Here is a 17,347-nt window from a genome sequence, read left to right as displayed (position 1 = left end):
GCTTGCACCTCTTTTCTCTCCATCAAAGACCCTCCAGCACTTAGCATCTCTACTGTTGTATCCAGACTTGTTGTCATTGATGGTATTACTTATACATCTGAGCTTCAGCTGCACCAGCACTCAGGTTGGTGACCTTTCACACCAAACGCTGCAGAGAGTAATGGCCAGGACAGTAAGGTACACTCTGAGCTGAAATCTATGTTTAGGCAGAAATACAGATAAGTCACTGTGTATAAAAGGTGCAGCTAATGCAGGGCTGCCACACCTCAGGCCACAGCAGCTTGGGACACAGGGCTTCCTCTGCTTTTCAAATATTTATCCCCTCATAGAGTGAAACTCAGCATGGGATGGAAAGCAAGATGGAGTCCTGCTGAGCCCAGGATCTGCCAGTGTACACACACACACACACACACCAGGGCAAACACAGCAAAGAAAAAACAAACAGATGGGCAGATTTCAGAAGTCAAAGACATACACGCGCCCCCTTTGTAACCACGACCACGGTGTTGATAATGATGGAAACCCACCGCTGCCTGCCTGCTGAAAGAGCAGCCTGGTGTTTTTTAGCGTCTTCTCTGTTGAATGAGCAGGTAGCCTGCGGTCGGGTTCAGAGGGAGAGCAGGGGACCGTCTGCTGACAGATCGCCTTTACTCCCCGGCTGGTTGCTGAGCCATCTTGGGCTCCCTTCCAGGGGATTGTGATTGCATTTTATAGCCTCGAGCGGCCTCCTCATGTCATGTATCCCTCCTCATGTCGCAGACATCTGGTTAGCTCTGGGCTCTTCTGGTCTCCCCTGCGCTCCCTGCTGTGCTGGATCGTTTGATTAAGCCTGCATTGCTCGTAATCAGGCTCAGAGCTCCTTCCAACCCCCATACCTGCAGACCTGCTTCCTAACTGCCTCAAAGTCGCATGATAACTGCAGTCTTGCTTCTCTACTTTGACATATTTTCAGTTTAAACAGGAAGTTTAGGCCGGATGTAAGGCAATCGAATCAGCCACAAGGAACCACCATGGTGTGTTAGGAAAGATTAAACACAATTTGAGTTTTTCAAATATGTTTTTATTTACCAGTTACAATTAAAAGATATTATGAATATATTTAAGGTTTGAGGTAATGAATCAGCCCTTCTCTCTCCCCACACCTTATTATTATTTTAACAAATACATTTCGGTTTAAAACAAACGTGGTTGAATCACTATTCTTTGAACACATCATGCACAAATTGATGACATGTCACCAAACAGCGTAGGATGAACTCTGCTATTCATTCGCCCTCGCTTGCCTGTTAAATTCTGAGCAGCATGGAACCTATTTATTACCACTTGCTCACCTGCCCCATCACTAAGCTATTCATTATCAAGGTGACTAACCTGCACAGCCATTAGCTGCAATGCTATTCATATCCTGTTAGTTAGCGCAGGTATGCTGTTAACGGGGGCGACGTGCCATTAATTCTGCAGGTACAAAGGAAGACGTGACCCCGTTTCAAAGAGCCGCGGTGAGCCGGTGCAACGCCAACACACGGCGGCTGTGTGTTTAACGGGCCTCATAGGGGAAAGAGACTTACAGTGTGTTTACACAGTGGCATCTCTGAGCTGGTATTAATAATAGAGCCACTTAGCATTCAGAGGCACTGGTCTCAGCCACGCTGTTTGTTTCACAGGTCATTAAATTTATGCCGCAGCCCTAATGTTCATTACAGCAGCAAACTGGCCAGGGGTCTGTAACACTCGCTCACTGTCTTTAATCCCCCGCTGTATTCCTAACACTGGCTTTCCTTTCATCCCTTGCTCATTCTCCCTCTCTCACATCTCAGTCCATTAGCTTGACAACAATCTTTTCCTGGTTTAATTAAAAGGATTGCGCCAGTGTTTCCAGGTTTCTTGTCTCCCCCCCCCCCTCCGTTCTCACTATATTTGCCTCACACAGGCAAAAAGCATCATTTCAAACCTGGAAAGGCCTGGACATATATTTTAGTGTGGAAGAAAGGTTTGTGTTTTAGAAGAACTGCCCCCTTCAGAGGCCTAGTTCTTCCACCCGTGAAAGCTGTACAGTGCTGCTGCACAGAGCTGTTGCTGTGAGGCGAGTTTTGCCAGTTTCACCTTCGTAGGCGACGCTGGCAAGAGGAAGCTGATCCCTGCTCAGGCTTAACGGCTGGTAATTCCACTTCCACTGTGAACAAACCAAAGTCACTGTGCTGCCAGCTAAAGGAGGCTGGAGGTCAAAATGATAGACAAAAGACACACACAATGTGAAAACTCATTAAGGGGTTTTACAAGGATTTTACAGAAACGACGAGACTGGAAAAACAGCAGAGATTTATATAAGCTAACAGGGAAACGTGAAGAAATGAGTTCATGATACTCCCTTTTTCCCCCATTTGAGCACCTATTCTTCGCCTCTCATCAAGTGCTTCAGCAGAAAAACATCAATCTTAACCATCACACACCTCAAAAATATGAAGACGCTGCAAGCAGGCAAATTAACACACAAACTAGGTGTGGGGGGGGGGGCTCGTTTAACATGCACACGCACTGTAAATCAACACCGCATGGATTCACGTTGCAGCGCCACAAACAGCAGCTTGGTCCCACAGACTCCAACCGCCCACCAATCCCTTCATTACTGTATTCCTTAATGCGACTGATTATTCTCTTCAGAAAAAAAAGAAACCCTGCCACACAGTCCTGCAGGAGAAAGCACAAACACTTTAATAGGAGCAAGGAGCGCTCAAACACTCTGTTTAATCTAATTAATCCTCTTGGAAATGTAGCGCTCTTTGAAGGCCCGACTGTACAGCCGCTGGAGGAAACCAACAACTGAAGTTGGACTGAAGAGGAAATCAGAAAGGATTCTGAAGCTTTGGGGGTCAGACACAGACTGTTCAACAATCCTCTGGACCGTTTAGACCCGCAGGACCAAGACATCCAAACTAAATTAATGAAATAGATGAACATTAAAGCTCAGGCTCCCATTTGAAGTACAAAATATTCTGTTAATTAATAAAACACACAGGGCAGCTGTGGACTACCTTTTTACAGGGTGCACATAATCATCATCCTTTCTGAAGGAACATTTGAACATTCGACTGTAGGCCGACTGTACGTTATTGTATTTTACTAATAATGCAAGGCAAGCAACCTCCTGATAATCGTACAGTATGTGCCTACACTGCGATGGTACGTGACTTTAGGAAATGGCAGCTGACGAAAAACTTTTTGCAAGAAACCAAACCAAACCTGAGCCGAAACCTGAAGTGAATGTCCCTGATCTGCAGACTGGACACAGTCTAAAATGCATTCAGTGCGACACTGCAATGAAGACTTGGTCGACTCTACTGCTGCAGGAATCGTCCCGATTCATCATGATTGAGGGAAGAGTGAAGTATCTGCAAACCTGAAGAACAGTGGTAATGTCTCACTGAGCGATAGCCTAGATGCACAGAAGCATCCTCAAACATCAAACAACACCAGGCTAAAAAAGATGATAAAAACAAAAGATAAATAGATAAAAATGAAGAAAATATCTCAACATTTTGCCATTTTATCACATACCTTACTGATTATGATAAAATATGTTTCATGTTCAAAATATTTTGGTTTCTTGAATGACAAGAACCAGGATTCAAACCAGAATTGATGAGCAGAATTAGAACCAGTATTGATAAAAAGAAACCTTCTCCTTGGGGTCCTCTCTTTGGGAACTAGATGATCTCCCCCCACTTGTCTGTCATTACATGCATCTGTCGTCCCTTCTGCCCGGTCCGGCCTGAATCTGAGCGTTTGCAGTCGAGGATCAGAGGCTCTGCAGAGCGTCGAGTCGTGTGGCTCTCTAATTAAAGCTGACGCTGCCACTGAAGCCCGCCAGCCCCTGGGTCAAAGGTCACCACGCAACAACTGACACAAGCAGGTAGCCAGCCACTGTGAAACGGGCTGAAAGGCAAGTCGCCACCACCCGCCTCCCCTCCACCTCCTTAACCTGTCTCCCTTCCCCACTAGTCCATTCTCCTTTCCTGCCCTCCACCGCTCCACTCCAAGTTTTGTCATCTCAAAAAAGAAAAACACACGCCTCCACATACTTATCCACTCAATGACATGGGAGAGAAAGAATGGAGACAGAAGAGAAAAGGAGGAGAGAGGGAGGGGAGGAAGAGGAAAGGCTTTCAAACAGCGGCAGCAGAACACCTATAGGAAACTCACACTTCAGAGCCCTTTCAGCGCGATGAAAGAGCGGGTGCGTCGTTGCGAAGGCGCAAGGCCATCAGCAGAATGCCAAACATGTCAAAAAGAAATGTTGTAGGTGGAGAATTGAACTTCCCTGTGTACCTCTCATATGAATGATCCTATCTGTTCACCAGAACAAAGGCACGCTGTTGACCTTTGCTTGTCCGTCCATTTAGAGAAAAGTGGAACCGGACCTTGCTGTGTTTTCTTAGAGATACAGGGAAGAAAAAAAGGTCGGTGTTGAGGTTGAGGGAGCAACTGTGCTGAAGAAAGCCATTCATCATGCGCACAAAAAAGGAGGGAAAGAAATGGTCTCAACTACAGTGTAAAAGAGTCCCTTGATGTCTTTGATCAAGTTCAAGTGGACCAGAGCTTGTAAACAGGAGTCACACGGACTCAGAGGTCTCGTGTTTACAGGTCAGAGTTGTAGCAGCACGTCGACCCCGGAGGTCGGACACCGCAGGCAGCAGAGGAGGCGAGTCAACAGCATAATCACTGCAACTTCATCGATAGCGGTTTCAGGATTTATTTTGTGCCGCTCGCCTTTTCCGAACACGAGGAACTGCTGGCTGTCAGATGTCAACATCCACATTCTCCTCCTCCTCCTCCATCACCTCCACCACCTCCTGCCCACAAACCCCGAAACACTGACAAACTGATTTTTTTTTCTTTAACAGAAGTAGAATGATACAGCTAGCATGTACAGGTCTTGGTTATTAGGGATGGATATCATTATATCAATATTCTTTATTAGTGCTGATACCCAAACGATGCCTTATAAATATTTTTTCATGTGAACAAAGTTCTCTAATATCTTATTCAGTCAAAAATTTGTTTGATTTAAATCAGGAATTTCATGATAAAAGTATAATAAACAAGATCACTAATCTGACCAGGCATTTAATGCCAACTTTCAGTACTTAGTGCTGTTTCCAATATTTGGTATCAAAACCAAGCATGGAGGTAAAATACCCGGCTCTATTTATCATATTAAGACAGAATTTATTTCTGTGAAAAATCGGGAAAAAAGACAAAAGCTCAACCAGGACCGAGACATGGAAACATCTCCGTTCACACTGGAACCAAAATTAGCTGAAGATGAGATGCACTTCCTTTTAGTCTGGCGTTAAGTGTCTCGCTGCCACAAATGGATGAGTGTTCTTCACACTTGTGAAGAAAATCAAGTGCTTCTAGATAAAAGATGGAAACCATATTAGGTGACAAGAGCCAGGCGACTCATTTAGCTGCCAGCTCGGCACATTCATGTCACAACATGCAGACAGAGAGTAATAACGCAGTGCCTAGAACATAAAAAAAACACATCCTCTTATAAGATGTCTTTTTCAAGCACATTTTATATAGATTAGAAAATGCGCGTTACATTTGTGCAGAAATCTGCTATTAAATCCATTCGTTTCCATAAGTTTGGTCACACAAGTAGCAGAAGAAGAGAGACAGCGCTCCACATCCGTCTCTGTGTGTCCCCATCAAAGGGACGAGGCCGTCGACATCTCAGACAGGGTGGGCCGAGCTCTCACACTCTCAAACACACACACACACACACACAAGCAGAGACGTGCAAACCGACAGGAACAATTACCTTCCAGCCGAAGGCTCTCTGTGTACTGTAACCACAGACTGTCCACACCGTCAGGGACAAACACCGATCTGACCTCAGAGCAGCGCTAACAGTCTGCTACACAACTCGAGAGCAGAAACGCACCGCCGGCCGAAACATAACCGTCTCTCTCCGTTATCTCTCAAGAGCGCTCAATCTTTGGCTTACATAAACAGATTAAAGACTTATAATTATTTATCATCCTTTGATAATGCTGAGAGACGAGCAGAGCAGGAGGTCAAATTACCCACAAAGGAGATTTTTGCATACTAATTTCTTTACCTTTTTTTCAATTTCTCAAACTAAATAACGCTGTAATGAAAAGAGGGAACATGGCTACAACAGAAGATAGACTGCACCCGTCCAATCCAAAATAACACATCAATACAGTCCGAAATCCTGACATCTCAAGATGTTTCCGAATCAATACCAAACTAAATGACTAATCTTTCTTTTATTGGATCCACCAAAAGTGTCAAGAAAATGTCAACACAATTCTCAAAGCGGTTTGATTTGCAATCAGAAAAAAAGTGACTGAACATGAAATGGAAACGATTTTCCCCTGCTGGAAGATTTCTTTTGGACATGATATTAGACTAAAGGACTAGTCAACTGGGTGAGTTCACATTTTTGAGAGGCAGTTTTAAGTCATGCTCAAAGCAAATCACTTGACCTGCATCACAATAACAACAACTGGACTGAACAAACACTTGATGTTTCTTCCTAGAAAAAAAAATAAAATAACCTAACAACTTGTTAAGAGTGAACCCCAGACTAAATGACTTATCAAACTGGATCATTTCCCTTTGTTGTTGCTGTGAATCTCGTGTTGTGGCCTGGATCCAGGGCAGGACTTCGGCTGTGTCAGCCCTTTCTCCAGGTCCGGCGGTGTTTGATGGAGCTGCTGGCTGTCGTGGGGCAGACCTCTGGCTGCCCGGCCGGTGACTGATGCACACGAGGCCACGGAGGAGAGCTTTATTAAACGACGGCGAGGACCCATCACTCTCCCTCTGACATATTGGGGGCTCACCTTGGGGTGGGGGTGGGGGTGGGGGTGGGGGAGCACCAGGAGGACTCAGGGAGATGTGCAACATTTAGTCCGTCTGTATTATCACTCCTCTGTGATGGAGTACAGTGTGTTGTGTGTTTCCAGTATGATTTTTGTTGCATAACAGCTGTTTGAGAAACATGCCTGTGTGCGTTTGTGTAAGGTGAGTCATTTAGCAGGGAATGCTGTGAGCCGTCACGCTGCAGAAGAGCGAGGGCGCGATGACAAATCCATCACTTAACCCTCTCATTCAGTCCTCTGACACACACCGGGGAAACTTTAAACACACACAGGCTACAGCCGCAGAGCTGGACGGCCTCGTCCTCTCCCCCACCCTTCACCACCAGCTGCAGGAGGCTCCATGCAGTCTGAACCTCCCCGCATCTGCAACCTGACGACCACCTGCAGCTGCACCAGCACCCGTGGGTGCACTACGCAGGGCCAACAACAGCAGCAATACACAGATACACACACACACACACACACACACACACAGCAGGAGCGTCCACCGCAGTCCGGCCCCGTTGAACAGATGCTTGACGATTTCTCTCTTATGCTCCATTAAGTAAAGGTGTCACATTCTAACATCAATAAATCAGTTTCTCATTAATTCTGAAATATGGCCGTCATTAATGTGACGCGGCTGTCGACGGAAAACGTTTCATTTTTAAAAATATATATATATATATTTTAGAAAAGCCTTAGGTGTAGCTTGACAACCAGTTTTTATTTGTTTATCTGATCCCATTATGAAATGGTTTCCTCGGGCACAAAGGTGGTAAATCTTTCAACACATAATAATCCTCCACGAGGGATAAAGAAAAATATTGATTCAGTTACAAATCTGCATTTTCTCCATAATAACTCCTGAATCAATATTTTGAGTCGGTACATTTAAGACTAATTTCAAGGGGAATTAGTGTTCTTCTTTATTTAAATAATTTCAAAAAGAACGACTGATTAACTGTAAAGTAACCACGCTCTGCTGTACGTGAGGAAGACTGAAAGAAAGAGGACGCTGTTCAGAGTTGAACTGTATAAACTTAAAGACGAAAGTAAAAAAATACCATAATTTTAAGGTTGTCACTGTTTGATTATATCTGTCTGGTCACATTTGGTGGTGCGACTAAAGATAATCTATTAATCAATTTACTGTTTTAATCTATAAAATATCAGAAAATAGAGAAAATTTCCCAGAGCTCAAGTTAATATATTCAGATTATTTGTTTCAACCATCCAGAACCCAAAAGATTTTCAGTTTACTGTCATATATGACAAAGAAAAGCAGTGGTCATATTTGAGAAGCTGGAACTAGGAAATGTTCTGCATTTTTTCTTGAATAAAAAGTTATCAAAATCTTTTTTTCACTACTTGTTTTGACCATAATGTGACATTTCAGATTCATAAAGTTTCACCAGATGAACTCTCTGCAGAGTGAAACAAACGAGGGCAGAGCGTCCATGAAGCCCTTGACTTCTTGGTGACGGACATTTGTCAGGGCCCATTACCTCATCGGAGGTAGCGCTGCCATGTGCTCACACTCTAGTGTGTGTCACTGTGTGTGTGTGTGTGAGAGAGTGTGTGTGGTGGGCAGACAGCCAACACAAACTGACAGAGGCTGGCGCCGGCAAAGAGGTGACTTAGGGGTGATTAAGCTAAAAGCAGCCGACACAAATGTCAGATCTCAGTGACACGGACGAATGAAAATAACATGAAGTTAAATAAGCTCATGTGTTATAGAGCTGTCCAAGTATATTTAAGTTTTAAAAAGTAGTACATCATTGTATAGAACATTTTATTGTTTTTCTTCAATTTGATTATTTTAATGTTTTGAATGCAACATACAGTTAAGACCAATTTATGGACACATCATGCAGAAAGATTTCGCTTCACAGGTGGCATAAGTACACATATACATACATATCTATTGAAGATCATTCAGCTCCAAAATGTTTCATAACCTGAAGACAATTTGGTTCAATTTGGAACCCCCCCCCTTAAATGACTAATTCAAAATTTGGCAAATACTGTATTATCCTGTTAATAGAGATACTGCCATTCTTAATATCACACATTTTGTCCATATCAAATGTAGAGACCATATTTCAACAAAAAGAAAAAAGTAAATGTCTGACCTGTCTGTGACTGACCGGTCAGACAAACAGAAGTTATGTCACATGGAAAGGTAACGGTTGATGAATGGAAGTCTTCAATAGTTAACATCAAAAAGGTCCAAATAAAGTTTATATAACATTTAAAAAAAAGTTTTATTTTGTTTCTGTTGAATTTATTCTGAAGTTTTTATGTTGTTTATAATGAGGACTTGTCTTGTTATTGTCAGACCAGAGATCAGAGTGTTTCTGTAGCGAAGATTTGAATAAACAGTTAATTAAACGAATATTGCAACCAGTCGCTGTGTGTGTGTGTGTGTGTGTGTGTGTGTGTGTGTACTTATTTTACAGCACCAGGATGTTCATTCAACAAAAGGCCACTTCCTGAGAGAAAGTATGAGACCGAGAGACAGGGGGAGGTAACAGGGGGAGGTTTTTGGCCAAAAGTATGTGGACACCTGAACATTACATCCATTTATGATTATTGAACATCTCATTCCAAAACTATGGGCATTGACCTGCTGCTGTAACAGCCTCCGCTCTTCTGGTTTCAGGCTTTCCACAAGATTTTGGGACCTGGCTGCAAAGATTTGCCACCATTCAACCACAAGAGCATGAGTGAAGTCCAACTGATGCTGGGTGATAAAGTCTGGCTCGTTCCAGTTCTTCCCAAAGGGGTTGGATGGGGCCGAGGTGAGGGCTCTGTGTGGGCCAGTCAAGTTCCTCCACACCAAACTGGGAAAATCATTTCTTTATGGAGCTGGCTTTGCGCACGGGGGCACTGTCACGTTGAAACAGGAAAGGAGGAAGCACACAATCAAATATAATCGTATGCTTTAGCATTAAGATCTTTGAAACGAAGCTCTGGCCCAAAGGCAGGGGCGTCCACATACTTTTGGCCCCACATAGAGAGACAGATAGACGGGGGAAAGAGAGTCCAGAGGAAAACCAACCACACAGATCTCTGCCCTCCTCTTTATAAAAACAGCTGAGGCTAAACATGCTGATAGTCAAACATCAGCACTGTGTATCACACACACACACACACACACACACACACACACACACACACACACACACACACAGCTGACCTTTACAGTGAAGAATGAATACATGAATAAAACTAAGATCTGCAAATGACAAATCTGCATTTGGCCCTCCAGGTTTCCCCTGAGGTGAGCTTCAGAGAGTCAAATGAGGGCAGTCGGATTTAATCTGCTGCCTCTGGGAGGCACGCGCACACACACACACACACACACACACACACACACACACACACACACACACACACACACACACACACACACACACACACACACACACACACACACACACACACACACACACACACACACACACACACACACACACACAGGCAAGCCAGCAGACTGATTTGCTATTGAATAAACCAACCAAACATTGATTGCCATTTCATTCGTTAACAGGAACTAAAGTAAGTACTGTGAAGAAAGAGGAAGGAGAAGGAAGAAAATTAGGCGGAATAGAAGAAGAAATGAGAAGAGAAGAAGAGAGGATGGGAGATGAAAAGAGGAAGATGAGGAGGAGAGGAAAGGGGACAAAAGAGAGGAGAAAGAGAAAAGGTGTCAGCATAGAAGAAGAAGAGAAAAACAATGACGGCAGGAGAGGAAGCGAGAAGAAGGGAGGAGAGGGAAGAGACTCCCCAGTGGAGGAGGCAGAGGGGGGGAGAGAGGAGGCAGCAGAGAGAGCAGCAACAGTTTGACCTTCAACCAGGGAGTTAAATTGTGGTCAAGTCCAGAATCGCAAAACAGGTTAATCCCTACAGAGAGAGGGCGAGAGAGAGGGCGAGAGAGAGAGACAAAGGAAGGGCTCTCTCTCTCTCTCACACACACACTCTCTCTCTCTCTCACACACTCTCTCTCTCTCTCTCTCTCTCTCTCTCTCTCTCTCACACACTCTCTCTCTCTCTCTCTCTCTCTCTCACACTCTCTCTCTCTCTCTCTCTCTCTCTCTCTCTCTCTCTCTCTCTCTCTTTCCCGCTCGTACGTCTCTGGTCTGAATCCGTCAGCAGAGCTTATCGGAGTCGGCAAATCCAGCAGGATTCCTCACATATCTGTGACCAGCCTGCTGTCACTCCTTCTATATTAATGTCTGAGCCGACTGTGTGTGTGTGTGTGTGTGTGTGTGTGTGAGTGTGCTGCAACTAATGATTTATTTTGATTGATTCATAATTTAGTCTTTAAAATAATAACTAATGCCTAAAATGATGATCTTCAGAGCTGCTTATTCAGTCTGACCCGCAGCCCAGAAATATAAAAAAGGATTCAGTTCACAATGACGGGAACAAACAGAGGCAGCACATCGTCCCGTTGGAGAAGCCGGAAAAAGGAAATGATTGGGAATATTTGGAGTGTGGATTATGTATAAAGACCGGGTCACACCAGCATTTCAAACAGCAAAATCTTGTGACTTAATCAATGAATTTCAATAGAATTATCGCGATCAGTGGATTAACACGCGTGGGAGAAGTAAATCTGCACAGATTGAGTTTAACTTTGGTACCTGTGACTTGCAAATTCGCGCCATCGACCAATAGCAATCAGTCTTGACAGAGAGAGAGAGAGAGTCGGAGAGTTTGAGTATAAACTGCTCCCCAAAAGAGGGATGAGACGAGACAGGAGACGATGGTACAAATGCATCTTTTGAATAAGTCAACTTGTTGTCCCGTTAGCAACCGAGCTAACTTGCTACTCCTTCTTTCACTCTTCAGTAACTCTGTATTGAATGAAATGATGTACGGTCCTAAATAAACAGACCAGTGCCGGGGAAAAGTAGATGCTGAGTAGTGCCGGTCCGTCTGGCTAGCTGTTAGCTCTTTCCTTTATTATCCTTGTAGTCATTATGTCAACAAGCTTCTAGACCCACATATTTCTCAAAAACGCCACCATCTTTAGTAGATAAATGACTCAATCAATGTTTACAGATTATTTTCTGTCTTGGGGCTGTAATCATCTAACATTTCAACACAGACCTTAAATGTTTTAAATGTTTAACCTATTGCAAAAGCTGTCAGACTGCTGATCCACTGCAACGGCTTTTTAACATTTAAAAAAGGGCAAAAAACAGAAATTCATTTCCTGCATTAAAGCAGGAAGATTAAAGACAGAATATTAATAAATACATTAAAAGGTTGTAAAGTTCAGAGAAAAGAAGTTTTACTTTGCCCCAAAAATCTTGTTGCCTGGAGCAGAGAGAGAGTTAACGACGCGAATAAAATCCCAAACTGTCCAGCGCCAAGAGACCTCCAGCCCCTCTTAAAGAAGCTTGATTGACAAGGTGCAGAAGCCTGCTCGTCTTTCCACAGAGTGTGTGTGTGTGTGTGTGTGTGTGTGAAGGAGTGTGTGAGCATGAGAAGAGGAGGTTTAGGTATTCGGTCTGTTAAGCATCCGTCATTAAACAGTGTGTGTTGTGTGTCTTTCACGGCACACTGCTTTCACTCCAAGCAGGAGTCTGAAGTCAGAGCAGAGTTTTACTCAGAGTGTTGAGAATCGGCAGCATTAGAAGGTATTAAACATGTCTGACACGTTATTTGTTTAATAAAGAAATGTCGTGGAAAAAAAAAAGAAGAACAGGATGAAATCTCTCGTTTTCAATCAGAAATTCTGAATATTTGTTCTTCTTCTGAAAAGTGAGGATTTGCTGTTTTCCTGCGTTTCATATCGCTGTAAATTGAACCTTTTTGGGTTTTAACATTTTGGTCGAACAAAACAGGCAACACGACGTCACCTTGGATTCACAATTCTCACTGTTTCTCAAAGGCGATTAATCAAAAGAATAATCAGCAGCTTAATTGATGATGAAAATAATCTCTAGTTGCAGAATTTGAATTCACCCTGTTGATCATTCACTCTGATAATGACAGCTCAAGGATATTTTCGTACAGCAGTACCTAATTTATTAAAAGATGTTCACGTTCATGTTCACGTTTCAGAATGTTTTGGTATTCTGAATGTATCTGAATGAGCAGACTGCGTTGTTCCAACATCTTAATTCAACTGCAAGTGGAAATAGTTCAAATCACAGAATGACAAAACTGAAATTATATTTCCTTGCAGCTTTTTAAGATCACATCTCATGTAAAAGCCATCAGTGGCAAATTCGAGGAGGAGATGAACAGTGTTACTTACTAATGCGTCCTCACGCTGGCCATGTCATTTCTTACTTCTTTCTTACTACAAAAAAACTGAAATTTATAACCCACTACTGGCATTAATATAATAAAAACTAGTAATGAGTAAAAAGTCATTTAAGGAATTCTAATTCTTATCACTTCCTGAAGTCTGTTTTTTAATAAATCTCATCTCTTTTCCAGCAATAAACCCACAGCTCCGGGAGAGCTCAGATTTCCAACATCTGGGGCAACGCTGAAGTTTTTATTTTAGATAACTGTTTTTTTTCCACATACTCTAGTGAGATTAATTAACTGAGGCAACTTGTTGGCGCAATTTCAATGTGGACACATATTTAAGTAACCAAAAAGCTATGTATGTGTGTGTGTGTGTGTGTGAGAAAGCTTGGCCTTGTTCAAATCCACCTCGATCCCTGAAGAGTCGAGTTCAGAACAGGCTTTACTTCCTCAGTTTTAGGAGATAAAAAGTTGAAAGTATCGGCGTGGGAAAGTGCAGATTTCTACTGATATGATGTCAAAGCAGGTTTCGTTTGCATGTTCTCCTTTAGGCCTTGTGCGAGGACAGCATACATGGATGTGTCCAAAATACTTAAAGTAAAAACTTATTGTACTGCATGAACTGCTCCTCAGTGGTATATCCAAATCTTTCCGCCACATGCTGAACTGACAACCTGCTGCACATAGTTACAAAAATGGATTATGTTTGAAGCTGAATGTCATTTTTATCCATAAGACCTTTAAAACAGACATTTAAATGATGGATTGATAAAAACAAAATAATGGCAACGGTGGGAGCAGCGATGGAAAGAAGGCTGTAACGTCGCTAATCAGTCAATCAGAGCAGAATGTTTCCTTCCATCTCGAACAGATGAAAACCTGCAGGGTTATTGTGAATAAACTGCTGCTTCTCCATCATTTCCAACAGAAAACTTCAGAGTCCTGCCTGCTCTTGTGATAGAAATCGGGACTAATTGATCCGGCAGTTAATGTGTTTTGCAAAACACAAATAATTATTTTAGTGGATTTCATGAAACAGAGGAGCTGCAAAGAGAAAATGACGTACTGTGTGTACACTGAAATGTGTTTTCATTGAAGAAGGAGCAATCTGCTTTTTCATTATACATGCAGAGCGGTTGATGGATTCAAAAAGCAGAAATCCTATTCTTTTAGCAAGCAGCCTTTTACAGCAGAAACGAGCAACAAGACTGGAAGTGAAAAGAAACAAGGAAACAGCCTTTTGATGACATTTTGTTTCATCGTTGACATTTTTCAGTTTGAGCTGGACGGGGGTGGGGACATAACGGGTTCTGAAATGTTCAAAAAGTTTTAAAATTTTTGGCATTTGAGGTTAAAAAAACAAATGACTATTGGTTGGTATTTTCCTGTACACATGAAAAGGGTAAAGGCACTTTGTCATAAAACTGAAACAGCCTAAAACTTGTAAGTATTGCTAAGTACACAGAGGTGGAGCGCAACAAAGCACATAAACTCAGCTGCGATATTACACTACAATGTTGAGGTACAGGCAGTATTTCCAGTTTGCGAGACTTCAAAGTTTTACTCAACTTCTGAGGTAAATATGATACTTCATTTATTAGAGTGCTGTAAATCACAACTTTCAGAGTAAAATTTAAAAGGCAAACAGACGATGTAAAACATGCATTTCTACAGACCAAACACTACAAGGACTACCTGTATTGTTTTAATGTTTGGACAGGTACCTCACCAATTTTACACTCAGAAAACGTAAGATAATTAGCATTTTCCAGCACTGAAAGCGGACGTGTGAATGGATGAACAGTGTGTTTTTAAAGCAGCGGCGGCAGACCACTGCAGCTACAGCAGCGTTTATCAGGTGGTAGTTACACGCCACATTTCCTGAGTGATGCTGTCGCGTCCCGGCCTGCAGCAGCAGACCGCTGAGGACTCGGAGGAGCTCGGCCACCCAGGCGGCGAGCTGGTGAGCTGTTGATGAAGTGAGGGGTCACTGCAGGGCTAAGTGAGACCTCACACTGGACAAGCAGGCCAGACCTCGGGCCACGATGGCATATGGGTGTGAAGGAGGTGAGGAAGCCGAGGAGGGGTTGGGAGGGGGGGCCTGCCAAGCTGTCCACTCCACCTCTCACGAGACCCCCAGCTGTCACAACAGACACTTACCAGCCCTCACACTAAACACCCACATGGGAGGGAGGGGGGCTGTCCTTCCTCTTTCAAACAGAAGGATGGAAGAGGAAGGATGGAGGGAAAAGAGAGGGTAATCTCGTCTTGCTGCTGCTGTGATGTCTGAGGAATGCTGGGATCTGTCCCCCCCCCCACCCCGCCTCCTCCTCGCCACTGTCCTCCACCACTTCTGAAGCCAGGCTGCAAACCTGCTAATTATAGCCGCTAAAGGATGAAGGTGTGACCCAAATAGTTATTTTAAGTCTGGAGCAGACTTGTGAGAACCTTTGCACAAAGAGCAGAGGGAGTCACAGCAGGACAGAGGAAGTTCCAGCCTCGACCGCCACACAACAAAACACACAGCTGCAGCGCAGGAGAGCCGAGGTCAAGACTGCGGGACTGTTCAAATACTGTAAGACGACGGCGGTTCAGACTGAACTAATCTACTGAATCCAGCAAAGACGACGGGGGCAAAGAGAGGGCATCACACAGATGAGAACAGAGCATCATCAGAGACACACTACTGTCAGCATCGGTCTGAGATTACATCAACTGTGATCTAGTAACTGTTCCAAATCTTCTTACTGTAATACAAATTACTATGGTGGACGTTTTAAGCATCGATGACAGGCTGGTGATGGCTGGATGTAAAAGTAGTAAAAGGTACCATAGCCTTCTTTAAAATATATTTATAAGTTAAATAGGCAGCTGTAAAAACCTAAACCAGTGTGCATCTGCATTTTATCTTATAAAACAAACAAATAATCATGTCCCCAACAGTTAAATACAGCCACAAAAATTATTGTTTCTTATTTTGAGGTAAAGAACCTACAGTTTATCCTAGAAATCAATCAACAATGACACTAATTCATGAACACAGGTTTCCATTTCCATTGTCATCATGACAACAAGCACATTCTTTGCACGAACACTTTAAAAAACACTCCCACCTGCCTCTCTTTGTCGAATACATGCTGCTTACACCCGTCCTCGACCAAACACGCCGTCCCTCCCTGCTTTCTTTCCACACCTGAGAGCCTATTGACAGAGTGTCCCGGTAACACGCGTATCACTTAACCTCGTGTCAAAACACAGGTGTAACGTAAGCCCGGGGAGCAGGCGAAGGTCCTGAGCTCATAAAGGAATGTGCGAGCTGGGAATAGCACCCTGCATGGTTGAGAGGCCCCTCACTGAGAGCGTACAGCAGAGTACAGAGTTACTGCAGAGGGGGGGCGGCTGGAAACCAGCCAGACACTGACAGAGGGGAAGGCACACCTTCACCTCAGGGATCCACAACACAACGACATAGAACTGTGACTCAGCGCTTATGAAAGACAGGAAGTGATTGATGAGAGTAGCTTACCATGGCGCCCCATATATCCGGAACCCCTTAATGGTGACGTCCGAATCCTGCAGGTACACACAGTTTGTGAGGAGCGTCTGGACATTGTCAAAGTCCTCTGGTTTGAGTTTGGAGACCGACGGGAATCGGTAGTAATCCTGCTTGACCAGCTCAGCCATAAAGTCCTTATCAAAGGTCAGCTCGTGGTTCCCGGCGATCACCACCTTAAACTCGTACGGGAGGCCACCTAGAAGAGACAAGAGCAACCGGGGGGGAAGGGTGGTGAGGTGAAGTCCACATGTATCCACATGTTAAGATCAAGTGTGTCACTTTCTGCTCATACACACAGGGTTTGTTAGACAAGAATTTCTTCCTCTCTGGCATCTAATACCTCTGACTTGACCTGAAACAAACCACTTGCTGTACTGAACTGCTCCACCAACATGTAGCTGATAATTACATTTTTGTGCACAAGCTGACTGAAGCAATGCAGACGTAGAACTGAACTGGACGTCGAGGTTACGTGGTACGAGTCTGGCCTACCAGGACGCTCAGTATAACAACTTTTGAGCTACACATTTGCAAATATTGACAGTTTTAGTTAGTCAGCACCAAAACTCTCCAATCAATCAGGTTCTTACAATGAAGCAAATAAACCGGATTATATCTGCAGTAT

General features: G+C 43.6%; 1 protein-coding gene across 1 annotated transcript in view; it reads right to left on the bottom strand.

Annotated features, from left to right (window-relative positions):
- Nucleotides 1–17,347, bottom strand: part of mpped2a (metallophosphoesterase domain containing 2a) — a 57,080-nt gene that overhangs the window by 12,221 nt on the left and 27,512 nt on the right. The window contains exon 4 of the mRNA XM_070905431.1: nucleotides 16,693–16,918. Coding sequence (XP_070761532.1) covers nucleotides 16,693–16,918 — 226 coding nt within the window. The remainder of the gene's footprint in view (nucleotides 1–16,692; nucleotides 16,919–17,347) is intronic.

The sequence above is a fragment of the Enoplosus armatus genome, chromosome 1 (genome assembly GCF_043641665.1).
Source record: "Enoplosus armatus isolate fEnoArm2 chromosome 1, fEnoArm2.hap1, whole genome shotgun sequence".
NCBI classification, from domain to species: Eukaryota; Metazoa; Chordata; class Actinopteri; order Centrarchiformes; family Enoplosidae; genus Enoplosus; species Enoplosus armatus.
This window is presented reverse-complemented; position numbering and strand designations above follow the sequence as displayed.